Below are 14,728 nucleotides of genomic sequence, written 5' to 3'. Positions count from 1 at the left end.
TACAAATCAATCAATCAATTTTTTTTTATATAGCGCCAAATCACAACAAACAGTTGCCCCAAGGCGCCTTATATTGTAAGGCAAGGCCATACAATAATTATGTAAAACCCCAACGGTCAAAACGACCCCCTGTGAGCAAGCACTTGGCTACAGTGGGAAGGAAAAACTCCCTTTTAACAGGAAGAACCTCCAGCAGAACCAGGCTCAGGGAGGGGCAGTCTTCTGCTGGGACTGGTTGGGGCTGAGGGAGAGAACCAGGAAAAAGACATGCTGTGGAGGGGAGCAGAGATCGATCACTAATGATTAAATGCAGAGTGGTGCATACAGAGCAAAAGAGAAAGAAACAGTGCATCATGGGAACCCCCCAGCAGTCTACGTCTATAGCAGCATAACTAAGGGATGGTTCAGGGTCACCTGATCCAGCCCTAACTATAAGCTTTAGCAAAAAGGAAAGTTTTAAGCCTAATCTTAAAAGTAGAGAGGGTGTCTGTCTCCCTGATCCGAATTGGGAGCTGGTTCCACAGGAGAGGAGCCTGAAAGCTGAAGGCTCTGCCTCCCATTCTACTCTTACAAACCCTAGGAACTACAAGTAAGCCTGCAGTCTGAGAGCGAAGCACTCTATTGGGGTGATATGGTACTACGAGGTCCCTAAGATAAGATGTGACCTGATTATTCAAAACCTTATAAGTAAGAAGAAGAATTTTAAATTCTATTCTAGAATTAACAGGAAGCCAATGAAGAGAGGCCAATATGGGTGAGATATGCTCTCTCCTTCTAGTCCCCGCTAGTACTCTAGCTGCAGCATTTTGAATTAACTGAAGGCTTTTTAGGGAACTTTTAGGACAACCTGATAATAATGAATTACAATAGTCCAGCCTAGAGGAAATAAATGCATGAATTAGTTTTTCAGCATCACTCTGAGACAAGACCTTTCTAATTTTAGAGATATTGCGTAAATGCAAAAAAGCAGTCCTACATATTTGTTTAATATGCGCTTTGAATGACATATCCTGATCAAAATGACTCCAAGATTTCTCACAGTATTACTAGAGGTCAGGGTAATGCCATCCAGAGTAAGGATCTGGTTAGACACCATGTTTCTAAGATTTGTGGGGCCAAGCACAATAACTTCAGTTTTATCTGAATTTAAAAGCAGGAAATTAGAGGTCATCCATGTCTTTATGTCTGTAAGACAATCCTGCAGTTTAGCTAATTGGTGTGTGTCCTCTGGCTTCATGGATAGATAAAGCTGGGTATCATCTGCGTAACAATGAAAATTTAAGCAATACCGTCTAATAATACTGCCTAAGGGAAGCATGTATAAAGTGAATAAAATTGGTCCTAGCACAGAACCTTGTGGAACTCCATAATTAACTTTAGTCTGTGAAGAAGATTCCCCATTTACATGAACAAATTGTAATCTATTAGACAAATATGATTCAAACCACCGCAGCGCAGTGCCTTTAATACCTACGGCATGCTCTAATCTCTGTAATAAAATTTTATGGTCAACAGTATCAAAAGCAGCACTGAGGTCTAACAGAACAAGCCCAGAGATGCACAAATGCCAACAGTGCTTGTTTGCAGCCTATGTTGATTTTCATAATGTGGTTGATTCAGCTGGAACAAGTTGCGTTACATCATAACTAGTCTTTACACACGCGCTGTGAGTGATGTGTGGAACAGCACTAAAGTCTTACTACTGTGTTCTGGCTCCTACACTGGCCAGTGCTTGCATAGACAGAGTGCTGGGTAGGGCTGTGCAGACCGGAGGCTTGAGGGCCTTTGTTGGCAAGGAAAGTTTAACTGACCTTGACTTTGCAGACAATGCTGTGATATTTGTGGAATGAAAGGATGTCCTAATTGCAGTACTTTGGAATTTGAGTGAAGAATCGGTGTGTCTGGGTTTGTATTTGCCCTGAGTCAAGAATGAGAGCGAGGCTTTCAATAACTTCCTGGACTCAAACTTGAACTTGTATAAATATTCACTTTTCTCAACAGTAGTGTTCATGTTTCTGGATCCGCCGCCTTTGAGGTCAACAAAGACTCTGGCTGACTAAGTGATGAGCTCCCTGGATAGAGGTGTTTGGAGGAGAAGGAAGGTCCAACTATTTTGTGCTTCCTATCTTAGTGTATGGTTGTGAAACTTGATAGGTAGCCAGTGACCAAAAGGTGAGGACTGGACATCTTTGGTACTTGGTCTTTGTGGAGAATACTTCAGTAGAATTGCAATGACTTCATGTCAAATAAACAGATAGTGAGACTCAGATGAGGCCAAATATTTACATTGTGAGTATAATGGGAGGGTGGCCAAGAGTAGTTGTTTATAGTATGGAAGGTTCCAGGTTCAAGGCCACACTGCAAAAAACTGATATCTAAGAAAGTTAAAAAATAAAAATAAAAAGACTTGTTTAAAGAAAATTTGACTTAATTTTTGTCTAGAAAAATAATCGACAAGCATTTTTGACATAAGAAAAATGTCTTATTTTGGGAAAATGTATCTCAGTTTTTCTTAATATGTTTTTCCAGCTAATATCAAGCTGTATTTAACTAGTAACAAGGAAAGGCAAATCATCCAAGCAAAGGAACAAGACTGTTTTCCTTATTTTAAGACAGGGGCTAATGTTAAAATAAGAATTCTGTCTAGTTTTAAGGCACATTTTGATTATTCAGTGCCTAGACACTTTGCTAGTTTTGAGAATTCTAACCAAGTCGATTTTTCTTACCCCACTGGCAGATTTTTGCTTAATACAAGACAATTTGGGTAGATTTCGGATTATTTGTCTTATTTTGAGAGGGACAGTTTTTGCAGTGCATCCCTGCCCATTCTCCATAGTGCATCAAAAAGGGCATCCTGCATAAAACTTGTGCCAAATCAGCATGCAGGTTCACCTCGGATCTACTGGGTGACCCCAAGTGAAAACAAGGGAGAAGCTAAAGGGACATGTTAGAGAGTGATCGTATGACATTTTGAACATGTAGCATGCTGTGTCCAGGCATGATTGAGCGTGCAGGTGCCTCAGTTTTGACGACAAGCAAGTGGAAGAGACCCAAGGGTCACCCAGACTTCACCAACCTGCAGCAGGTAGATTGGCTGCTTTCAGGAAGTGGGTATTGACCATTTATCTACCTCCATGGTTGCCATCTATGACCAACGTGGGTGTGTCGCGAGGAATGGAACAACATTCAGTACTCACGAATGCTCCCAGATCCGACCTAACGATTTAATTTCAATTGCAGATAAATTCTGAACACCTCTGGATGCAACTACACCTGCCTTTAATATGTTATAACACAGTCATAGCGAATGCATCACGCCAAGGTGGGTTTGTATGTGTGCGATTTTTGTCATGAGATCTGCAGGCGGTGGGCGTGGCTCCGCAAAACAATACCAAGAAGGTGCAGCCAGTGTTTGTCCACGACAAGGGCTGTGTGTCTTTCAGAATAAATCACTTAGCCAGACAGAGTCAGACTGTCGCTGACAAAATTAAAACCGCTAACAGATATGAATAGTGAGAGTGTGAAAAACAGAGAAAGAGGGAGTCAGTGGGAAGATGCTGACGTGTTCCGTTGTCAGAGTCAGCGCCGGTCAGTGTTTTGGCCTGTGACTGTCCAGAGAGAATCACCGGCTGTCTTTCTTCGCCATCTGACGCTCTTTCACTGCCTCTCCATCTGTCTGCTCTTTATGTCCGACTTTTCGTCTCAGTCTTTAGGTTATTGACTCCCTCTCTGTCTCGCTCCCTTGCAGTATTCCCTTCCTCTCGCTTCTCACAGTGTATCTTTCTTTTTTTTTTTTTTTGCTCCTGTTGCCATGGCGACGTCCTTTCGTAGATGTGTGCGTCTGTCTCCGGGAGGGGCCCTGATGTATGAGAACGAGACAGGAAAGGAACAGAGCATGTGTCTCAGTCTGGCTTTTGAAAGTTTTTGATGTCGATCTGATGCCTGAAGAACAGCCGAGAGGTTTTTTTGTTTTTGTTTTTTTTTTCCCCAATCCCCACCAGATAGTTTATTGATTAGGAGCTCAGGACAGCTGCCACACCCTGACTCCCCTCCTTCTGCCACAGCGTTTCCTCCATCTCGCCTTCAACATTTGATGCAGTAATCGTGTTTGGAACACGTGTGGAAAAGAGCGTGACTGCTCCGCCTGTGCGGCGTCTCATCTCATTATTGCCACGATGCCACAAAGGATGATGGTGGTGCACATCTTTATCCACAAATAGAAACTCACGCTCAGCTCTAGTCAAATGTGCCCATGAGCCAGACATGACTTAATAAGAGTGAAAGATGGAAGTGGACGGAGCTGTCTAAACCTTCCGCCTTCGATGAGCGGTGTCGATCCAGAGGACACCAGTTGCAGCTTCTGTCCCCACAGCTCCCCTTCAAGATCAAACCCCACCCCTTTCCGTGTGCCTTAAGTCGTCACAGCCAGGATTCAGCCAGGCTTTATGTTGCTAGGAGATGTCCCTGTTGCCGTGGCATTGGTTGTTAGGTGGTCTGCCTGCCTCGCACAAACACAGCGACTGGAGGAAGGAGGGAGGGGAAAGTGATGGAGATACAAAGCAAACAGTGGACAGACTTCAATGGTCAAGAAGAGGGCGGAGCTTGTCTGGAATGATTACGCCTCCTCGTCATTATGATTGACAGTCAGTGGGATCACGTTAGACAACCTGACATGATGCGGTGGTTTGGTTGTTCAGCTTGTACCAAATGTAAGATGATTGGCCGATTCTATTTTGAATGAATGTAATATGGCCACACATACATTTTTATTTCAAAACAAAGGCAGCGGTTTTAGAAGTGACTGCAAATATTACATCTGGTCCTGTGTAGGTTCTGGGTATGTTTCTATAATAAGTAAAGAGGTATTAAAGTTGATCAGCCTGATTTAACACCAGCATTGTGCTGATTTAACACCATGATGCAGTTGATTTAACACTATGAAAAATTGCAAGCAGGTCATTAACATTAATCAACACAGGTCTTTTCCATCATTGGAACAAGACTAAATCACAAAAAATATCATTTTTATGCCATTCTTATTCCAGAATCTGCTTTTTAAACAACAACAACAACAAAAATGTTGTATCTGTACAGTATATGAGTATTTCCTCCTCTAAAAATATCACTTTCTGTCAAAGTTTAAGCCATATTTAATATGCCTAAACGTTTTAATAACAAACTATGGTCAATGTGAACCAGCAAAATGTCTTTTTATGTAGTGTCTTATCATTGATAAGAAAGGTAGTTATTTTTATTAGATTTTATTTAGATTAGATTAGAGAGCACTTTACTGATCTCTTGGGAAGACTCCCTCAGGGAAATTGAGGTTCCAGCAGCATTGTATAGTAGCACACAGGGTAAGAAGCACACAGAGTATCAAAAGTGAATTAAAAAAAGAAAAACAGTTTGCAATATAAATACACAATAAATACAGTGAAACCTCAAGATACAAGTTTAATTTGTTCCATGACCAAGCTCGTAAGCCAATCTGCTTGTATTTCAAAAGAATTTTCCCCATTGAAAATAATTCAAATAATTTTAATCCATTGCAGCCTTGTAAAACATCCCCAGACCACTCTAAATTATGAAAAAAATGCATTTTTTATTAACAAATAGACATGTATACTTTACATGTGCATAATAAAATATATATAATAAAATAAAAATGTTGAATGCTGATAACGGAGGTGGAAGCGGAGAAGGGAGGGAGGGAGGAAGGTTTGACCACATTGAACACAAACTAAACTTAAACTGTAGATCCTTAAAAGGATCATACAGATGTAACTTTAATTGTAAAATAGCAGGTCTTTTGGATAAAAACCTATCCAAGGAGGTTTGCTTCTGCTTGCCTTTCAAAAGTGTCATTAAAAAGTGCTGAAGCACAACCAGTTTCTTTTCAATGAAACAGCTTCTTCTCCTCTGCTGTTATATACATCTCGATGTATATAACATACATATATATACATCGATGTATATCATACATATACATCCTCCGTGGCATTTATCCATCCATCCATCCATTTTCTTCCACTTTATCCGGAGTCGGGTCGCAGGGGCAGCAGCTCAAGCAAAGCCGCCCAGACCTCCCAATCCACACACACCTCCCCCAGCTCCTCCGGGGGAACCCCAAGGCGTTCCTAAGCCAGCCGAGAGATGTAGTCCCTCCAGCGTGTCCTGGGTCTTCCCCGGGGCCTCCTCCCAATGGGACGTGCCCGGAACACCTGTCCAGTGAGGCGCTCGGGGCATCCGGAAAAGATGCCCGAGCCACCTCAACTGACTCCTTTCTACGTGGAAGAGCAGCGGCTCGACTCCAAGCTCCTCCCGAGTGACTGAGCTCCTCACCCTATCTCTAAGGGAGCGCCCAGCCACCCTGTGGAGGAAACTCATCTCGGCCGGTTGTACTCGTGATCTCGTTCTTTCGGTCATGAGCCAAATCTCATGACCATAGGTGAGGATCGGAACGTAGATCGATCGGTAAATCGAGAGCTTTGCCCCCCTACTCAGTTCTCTCTTCACCACGACAGTCCGATACAGCGACCGCATCACTGCAGACACTCCACCGATCAAGGACAAGGACACTCCACCAACCTGAAGAGGGCAAAGCACCTTTCTCCGGTCGAGAACCATGGCCTCGGATTTGGAGGTGTTGATTTTCATCCCGGACGCTTCACACTCGGCTGCAAACCGCCTCACTGCACACTGAAGGTCCTGATTTGACGAAGCCAACAGAACCACATCGTCCAAAAACAGCAGAGACGAGATTCTGTGGTTCCCAAACCAGACCCCCTCTACACCCTGGCTGCGCCTAGAAATTCTGTCCATAAAAATAATGAACAGAATCGGTGACAAAGGGCAGCCCTGGCGGAGGCCAACGTGCACTGGAAACAGGTTTGACTTACTACCGGCAATGCGAACCAAGCTCCTGCTGCGGTCGTACAGGGACCGGATAGCCCTTAGCAAAGGACCCCGGACCCGGTACTCCCGGAGCACTCCCCACAGGGTGCCCAGAGGGACACGGTCGAACGCCTTCTCCAGATCCACAAAACACATGTGGACTGGTTGGGCGAACTCCCATGAACCCTTGAGCACCCGATGGAGCGTGTAGAGCTGGTCCAGTGTGCCGCGACCAGGACGAAAACCACACTGCTAAAATAACCACACTGCTGGAAAATAAATGCCTCCGTGGCATTTATTTTCCAGAATAATCAATCAATCAACTTTCAATCAATCAACTTTTTTTTTATATAGCGCCAAATCACAACAAACAGTTGCCCAAAGGCGCTTTATATTGTAAGGCAAGGCCATACAATAATTATGAAAAACCCCAACGGTCAAAACGACCCCCTGTGAGCAAGCACTTGGCTCCAGTTTTGTCACAGTTAAACACTTGTTGCAGGACATAGCCTTCCTTCGCAACAAGTGCAGCAAAACGTGCGACGTATTCTTCCGCTGTCTTAACGTCCGCATTAGAAGCTTCTCCTCCTTCTTCTCTCCACTTTCCTTTTTGCTCTGGTGGTGTCCCGAAGCTTGACTCATAACTCAGATTTCTACTTGTATTCCAAACAAAAATATGGACTGAGCAACAGCTCGTATTTCAAAAAACTCGTATGTTGAGATTTCACTGTATCAGACATGCTGATCAATACTGGTTTACTGGCTACTACTGTTCCTCTCATTCCTGTCCTCTGTCTTCCTGTTGCTCCTCCTCCTCTCCCTGAGTGAGGAGTTGCACAGTCTGACGGCCTGAGGGACAAAGGAGGTTTTCAGTCTGTTGGTCCTGCACTTGTACTGTACTGTATTGAACTGTATTGCCGTAGCGACTAAAATGGAATTAAAATTCGCTAATATTTTTCTCCATGACGCTAAAATCAGGTGTCACAACACTGGTGTCAAGAGAATGAGTCAGAATTCAAAACTGAAAGTTTAAACTAGGGAGGGGTGTTATTTCAAAAAATGTGGAAATCTATAAATGTTTGCATGGAATATGGAAATATACACGGAATAAACCATAGAAGGATAGATTTTGGGTCATTTGGTTCCAAAAACCCATATGGACGGAATGTTTGAAAATTTCAAGTAACGCGTGTGTCGTATATGTGCGGTTGACGTAGAAAACCACTCTGTTGCTTATAATTAGTTCATTGTGGGCATGTCATTCTTTACATGTGATGATTATACTCAACTGATGTTCCTGAAATAAAAACTACAGAGATTTTGTTTGTTACAATTGATCGCAACATATGTGCTGAAATTAGGTTTTTTGTAAATTACTTTTAAAAAACACCAGATAGGCTTATTGTTACTATAGACGTTGAATATAAACTTGGGGTCAAGCAACATTTGGAGCCAAATTTCAAATCTCTAGGTGCAGCGGTTCTCAAGATATGACATTTTCGTCTATATTTTTGGTGATTTTTGAGCCCGATATCTTCACTGGCTCCGTCCATATGGGTTTTTGGAACCAAATGACCCAAAATTTATCCTGCTGAGGTTTATTCCATGTATATTTCCATATTCCATGCAAACGTTTATAGATTTCCAAATTTTTTGAAATAACACCCCTCCCTATTTAAATTAGGGATTAATAATATTGTTGTACTAGTTGATGAGAAATTGATCCAAATGTTTGAGGTAATAATAATGACGATAATGATAATGACAGTAATGATAAATGATAATTTTTCAAATGTTTAAAAATGAACAAGAATCCACATCCAGATACCAATTAAATCACCAAACTGTAATAGCTTCTTCCTCTTGAAGGAGCATTCCACAATGTTTTAAAAATTGCCTTAAAGGTTTTTACTTTATTGTATTTATTTATCTGAGAAATTGGTGGAAAAGTTGAAGTTTTGCAACATATATTTTAAACAAGAGCAATCCAAGATTTCTGACATCTGCCAATCCAGATCTGGATCACATCTAAAATTCAGTAGCGTCTTCCATGCCCTAACATCTATCTGTGGTGCAAATTTAGTGAGAATACGTCAAGTAGTTTTGACGTAATCCTTCAAAGCCTATAAAGTGAAATCTTGATCCAGAATCCAGATCCGGTGTCTCAGACCGAACATCCACCCCTAAAAATTGGTCCGCCCTGCCTCCACTGCACATGTGTCATTTTGGAGCTCAGCAGCTCCTCTGAGACAGTCTCTTCACCCAAAGTGATCAAATGGATTAATGGGATTATTAATCATCAGATGACGAAGTAAAACCTCTTTAATCATTTTTTAAAGTCAGTTTTAAGCAGAAACGAGGCGATAATTGGTGACGCTTTGAAATGACTGACGTGCAGTGAACGCATCAGCTAGCAGCTTGTGTAGCTGCGGTGCTCTGATCGCTTCCTCCGTCTTTTATGATGAAATAATGCTGAATTTGTGTGGAAATGACTGTTGTACAAAAGCTTCAGATATCTGTCGCTGAGACAGATGATGACGGGAGTACAGTTTAAAGCAGAAACGAGGCGATAATCCGTGAACCGCGGCTAATGACACATGCACAGTGAAGGCAGGACGGACCAGTTATTAGGGGGGACCGTTCGGTCGGCAACAATAGCTCACCTCCAAAATTTAATCGAGTCTTCCATGTCCTAATATCTATCTGTGGTGAAAATTTTGGTAAAATCCGTACAGTAGTTTTGACGTAATCCGCCTAAATGACAGACAGACAAATAAATACGTAAACACCCATCTTGCAAACAACAAATTGTAACTGGTCCTGTTTTATAGAAATTCTCTGATATGGATCTTGAGAAATTTCTGAAAAAGATGAAAAAATTCTATCTTGCTCTTGATTTGATTGACGTATGTCTTGTACACCAGCGTTAAACTTTGCGTAAAAGAATCAAACCGTTAAAAACGTTGTCCTCTTTATCAGAACTACATGCATTTTTATGAGATTACAACTTAAATATATATTTGAAGAATGAGCCATTTATTTCTGGTCCCTGATGTCAACAAAGACAGAAACAAAGTCAAGTCGTTGCAGTTACTGAAATGAGAAATTTGACTCTTATGGTGGATCTTCAACAGATTTTTCTCAATGACTGTTGCACACAAAATGTTTTCTTCGTTCTTCTTATGTAACCACCTTCCTCCTCCTGTCTCCTCTCCAGGTGGGTGACGCCATGAGAAAGATGCAGGAGAGGAACAACATCGGCAAAGTGATCCTCACCACAGAGCCGATGCCAGAGGAGGAGAAGGAGGAGCAGAAGAAGGAGGACAAGAAGGATGACAAGAAGAAGGATGACAAGAAGAAGGATGATAAGAAGAAGGACGATGCCAAGAAGGAGGAGAAGAAGGATGACAAGAAGAAGGAGGAGAAGAAGGAAGAGGAGAAAAAGGAGGAGAAGAAGGAAGAAGCCAAGAAGGAGGAGAAGTGAGGAGCAGAGCTAGATGAGTTGAGCAGACCAGCAGGGAGTTTGTGTCCGGGGAGCCGGGGGTCGTGGGGGGGGGGGCGGATGGAGATGATTCCTTTGGCGGCGGGAGGAGGGCGAGCAAGGATCGCAGGGTGTTCATAGGCTAGATTACAAATTATCATACCATGTTTGATCTTTCATCTCGTCCTCCTCTCCACCGCCTCACCCCTTTTTCAATCCATTACAACAGTCATTCCTCAGGCCTGGGTCCACCCATTTCCAACTCCGCCCCCCGATCCTTTTTGTTTTTGTTTTTTTGAAACATCCAAAATAATTTCCCGCCATGTGTAAAACTCTAAAAACAGCGCTCACTCTTGACGTATAGAAAAAGATTTCTCAGATCAACAGCCATTGAGAAAAAGAGAACCAGGCACAGGCGGGCGGGTGGGGGGGGGTGAGACCAGGCCTGGGGCAAATTGCTGTTTCCTTGACAACCGTAATCCCTGTGAGCACTCCGACCTTGCCCTCGACCCCCGTGGGTCTCTGCACCTCAGCTCCCACTGTGCTAAATTGTTCTGTTCTGACTTCCACCTGCCACCCCACCCCACCACCATGCTGAGTCCCCCCCCCCCCCCCCCCCCCCGACCCCATGGATGGGCTGGACACACAAACGGACACAAAGGCAGGCAGATAAATGAAGAGCCACACCCACCTACATGTTGCTCTCTGGTGTCTTAGTTATGTCACTGAGGATGAGTCAGAGGTGTCTGTGATTGGCCGATACATTGCACCTCCCCTTGAGATAATAGATTTCTGACTCCTCACACAGTAATTTTAATGTTTGGGCTCCGCCGTCCTCCACATTCAGTTATGGTTAAACAGGGGCCTCATCTCATTAAAGTTGATCTGCGGCAGCGGTTTTCGCGCTCTCCTGAATATGAATTCCCCCTATAATGAGTCTTTCTGTGCAGAAATCATTGCGCGGCTCGGCTTCCTTCCCCATAGTTACAGAATTTTCTGCCTGACTAAACGGCCTGGCAAAAAAAAAAAAAAAAAAAACGTGAACCGTGCCAATCAGGAGAGAATATCTGCGCACATGCTAACATAGGAAGTACTGTCACAGCGAGACACTGAAAACGCCTGAAATGAACAAGTGAAAAAAGTGAACACCAGCCCCTTTTTCCTGGAGATCAGCCTCTCATCCTCCTCCAGGCATTCCTTGGCATTCTGCTCCTTTCTCAGCGACAGCTCGCCAGCCGATCGCACCGATCTGAGAGAGGAGAATTCAATTCAAGCTGGCGTCCATACTTAGCCTACCCTCCTTCTCTCTCTGCTCTCTTTTCTCTTTCTCCCTCCTCTTTTCCTCTCTATGGTCGGCATAGCAACAGGCGTCAGGCCATCAGAGATGGCACTGTGGTCTCCCCGTCTCTGCTTTCTGCCTCTCGAACTCTTGGCTAATGATTCAACAAAACTGAATTGGAAGTAAGGATGAAATAAAGAAGTATGAGGATTTTCAAGAGTGTGAAATGGAGCGTAGCACTTATAACCATCTGTTGATTAGCGTTTATATGACAGCTGAATAGATCCTTGTCTTTTGATCTAGTGGTTTGTATATCACATGATATGGATTATTCGTACCATTTGCCATTGTGTTCCATGTACAGCGCAATTTTGGTTCTATACATTTTGTGCTATTGCACGCCGCCACATGCTCACAATAGCGGTGACGGCGCTTAGCTTAAAAACAAACAGCAGGCCAACACAGTGCCCAAAATCGCTAAGTAACGGACACGAAGGCTGGATGCGCCGAGGGGCTACAAAGCGACTCGGGGGTGGTCCTGAGAAAGCAGTTTGCCGGAGGCCAGGTTGGCCCCACCACAGCTCGAGGCTTGCGGGGGGCCACTGGGGGACAGCAGGGTCCATCAGATGACACCTGGGTGAGATGGAGCATCTCGTTCTCGATACTGAGCTTTGATGGACACCGTAAGACCAGGAAGGGCGTAAGTCCCTTTTCACTTGTTTATAAATTAATAGAATATATCATCAATGAATATATGATTATATGATATATATGAATAAATATATATCAAATGACAAGGATCTATTTTAGGCATTATATAAAACAAATAATGAATGTTTTTTCAATCGTTCAACATTTCATTCGTTACCATTGCACTCATAAACATTCATTATTTGTGTAATAGTTACCAACTATACCCTTTGTATCAACATGGTAGCCTGCCCCTAATGGAGGACGCCATGTTGCACCACCATGTTGATGCAGAAGACCAAAAGGGACGTACTTCTTCCACCTTTTGCATGTTGCACAGATATCAGAAGACTGAAGAAAAAACAAGAGGAATTGGTGGTTACTCCCCTACACACTGTCTCCAGGTTGCTCGTGCAAGCTAACAAGTTCGAGAACCTTCATTTTTTTAAAATAAATAATCAGACGTATTTCTTGTTACAAGAGAAGGTGAGGGAGCATGAATCCCCAAGAAGAAGCGTGATGATAATAATAATGCATTGTATAATGCAATATGCAGCCTCACCAATAGATGGCACTAAATTCTACATGCTGTAGCTTTAAAGTTGCCACTCTGAAAAACACTTTTTGATTTTTTTCATTTTAATTACAAGGTGAAAACGGTTTTTGTTTCCTTGTTTATAGATGTTCCTGTGTCGGAGATCTTTTAAGTATAAAAAGTAGAGTAACATCGCATCTTCTTACAAATCTCACTGGATGGAGAAATAGAGGTATACTTGCTTGTTTCCGGTGTGGGAGGCTCCCAGTTCGAACCCCCTAGCCATTTTCCATCTAGAGTTGTGTCAGGAAGGGCATGAGGTGTAAATCTTGTGCCAAATCAACATAAAGATCCACCTCAGATGTGCTGTGGCGACCTCGAGTCAAAACAAGGGAGCAGCCGAAGGGATTTATGATAAACAAAACATTGTCTCCACTAAAAAAAAAAAAAAATGCCTGTTACTTTAAATGAAAAAGAGCTGCTGCTTGCCACGCCCCATCGCTCATCGCCCCATCACTTTCTGACAGACCATGAGGTCAAACTGGCACAGTGGGCATGTCTTATTGGCCAATCAGGAGTCCAAATATGAATTTCAGTGACGCATGTTGTGCAAGTGTCATTTCAGACATAAATTAAAATTTTTAGCAAGTTTTTATATGCAACAACAGAATTGCAAGACTCAAAGGAGTTGACATGAAGCCTCAGTTGTATTTAACCATTTAAACCTTTTATCTGCCCGCCTGTCTGTCTGTCTGTCTGTGAGTACGGCCTTCGTGTTTGAGACTCAAATGGTGACTAGTGACTTTGTAAAAAAAAAATACAAAAAAAACCATGAAAAAAACATTTAAAAAAATTTGTTTCAGCATGAGTGGCCTCCCTCATGTGCTGTGTGTGGTGTGCCATTGTGTGTGAAGATGTGTGTGTCCTCAGGTTGTCTGTTTGTCAGGTTTTAAAAGCACCCTACCCGCCGCCAGATTATCCCGTCACACTACTTCTCTGCAGGAACCTGCAGCTCCTTCCCTCTCATTCTTCCCCTCCTTCACTCGTTTGATAACAGGCCTGTGTCATGAGGACAGTTGGTTTTAGTATTTTTGCACTCTGCTCGCTGATCTTAATGCACTTACAAGCGTGGCGGTTGCGCTCCAGTCCCATGTTGCTTCCATTCTGCTCCAGGTTTGCAGCCTGTTTCCCACCGTTGACTTGCACTGCATCTTCTGAAGCTCACTGAAAGCACAGGTAGCACTCACACACACACACACACACGCGTCACTTCATTTTCAGCTTGCCAGTCCCCAACCCCTCCACCTTCCCTCCCCGCCAACGCCTTCTGGGTGGCAGCTAAAATCAAAGCATTCATCCAACCTTAACTGTGAGAAGCAAAACGCGGAGCACGGCGGCGTGAATGGGGCTGGAGCACGACCGCCACGTGGGTGTGGGGAGTGACCGTGTCCTGTCAGCCCCTGGTTAGTTTCCTGTTCTAATCTGCTGGGCTCCCTTTGTGAACCTGTGGATGGTGCTTCTGTTCAGAGTGCCATGTGAGAAACAAACGCTTCAGTAAAAAGAAAGAAAAAAAAAATAATAATAAAGGATGTTTTACTTAGTTATTTTAATTTACCTTTCTATATTTTGTTTTTTGTTTTATGATCCAAGGGTTTAAAGTTCAAAGCTCATATCCGTGTGGGGATCTGCCAACCTGCACTCCTTTTAAATGTGATGAAGTGTGTTAGTCCAAACCGATGTGTGCCAAAATGTATGTAATTTCCTCTGTCAGTGCTTTGAATATGAAGAGTGCATAAAAAAATATGAAGAAAAATCCTGTTTTTTTTTCCCAATGCATTTCCATCAACCT

At 43.1% G+C, this 14,728-nt stretch overlaps 1 protein-coding gene across 1 annotated transcript in view; it reads left to right on the top strand.

The window, feature by feature from the left end:
* Nucleotides 1-13,697, top strand: part of vat1 (vesicle amine transport 1) — a 116,708-nt gene extending 103,011 nt beyond the window's left edge. The window contains exon 6 of the mRNA XM_034191081.1: nucleotides 10,112-13,697. Coding sequence (XP_034046972.1) covers nucleotides 10,112-10,378 — 267 coding nt within the window. The 3' untranslated portion in view covers nucleotides 10,379-13,697. The remainder of the gene's footprint in view (nucleotides 1-10,111) is intronic.
* The last annotated feature ends 1,031 nt before the right edge of the window (nucleotides 13,698-14,728 follow it).

Source organism: Thalassophryne amazonica, chromosome 16, assembly GCF_902500255.1.
Source record: "Thalassophryne amazonica chromosome 16, fThaAma1.1, whole genome shotgun sequence".
NCBI classification, from domain to species: Eukaryota; Metazoa; Chordata; class Actinopteri; order Batrachoidiformes; family Batrachoididae; genus Thalassophryne; species Thalassophryne amazonica.
This window is presented reverse-complemented; position numbering and strand designations above follow the sequence as displayed.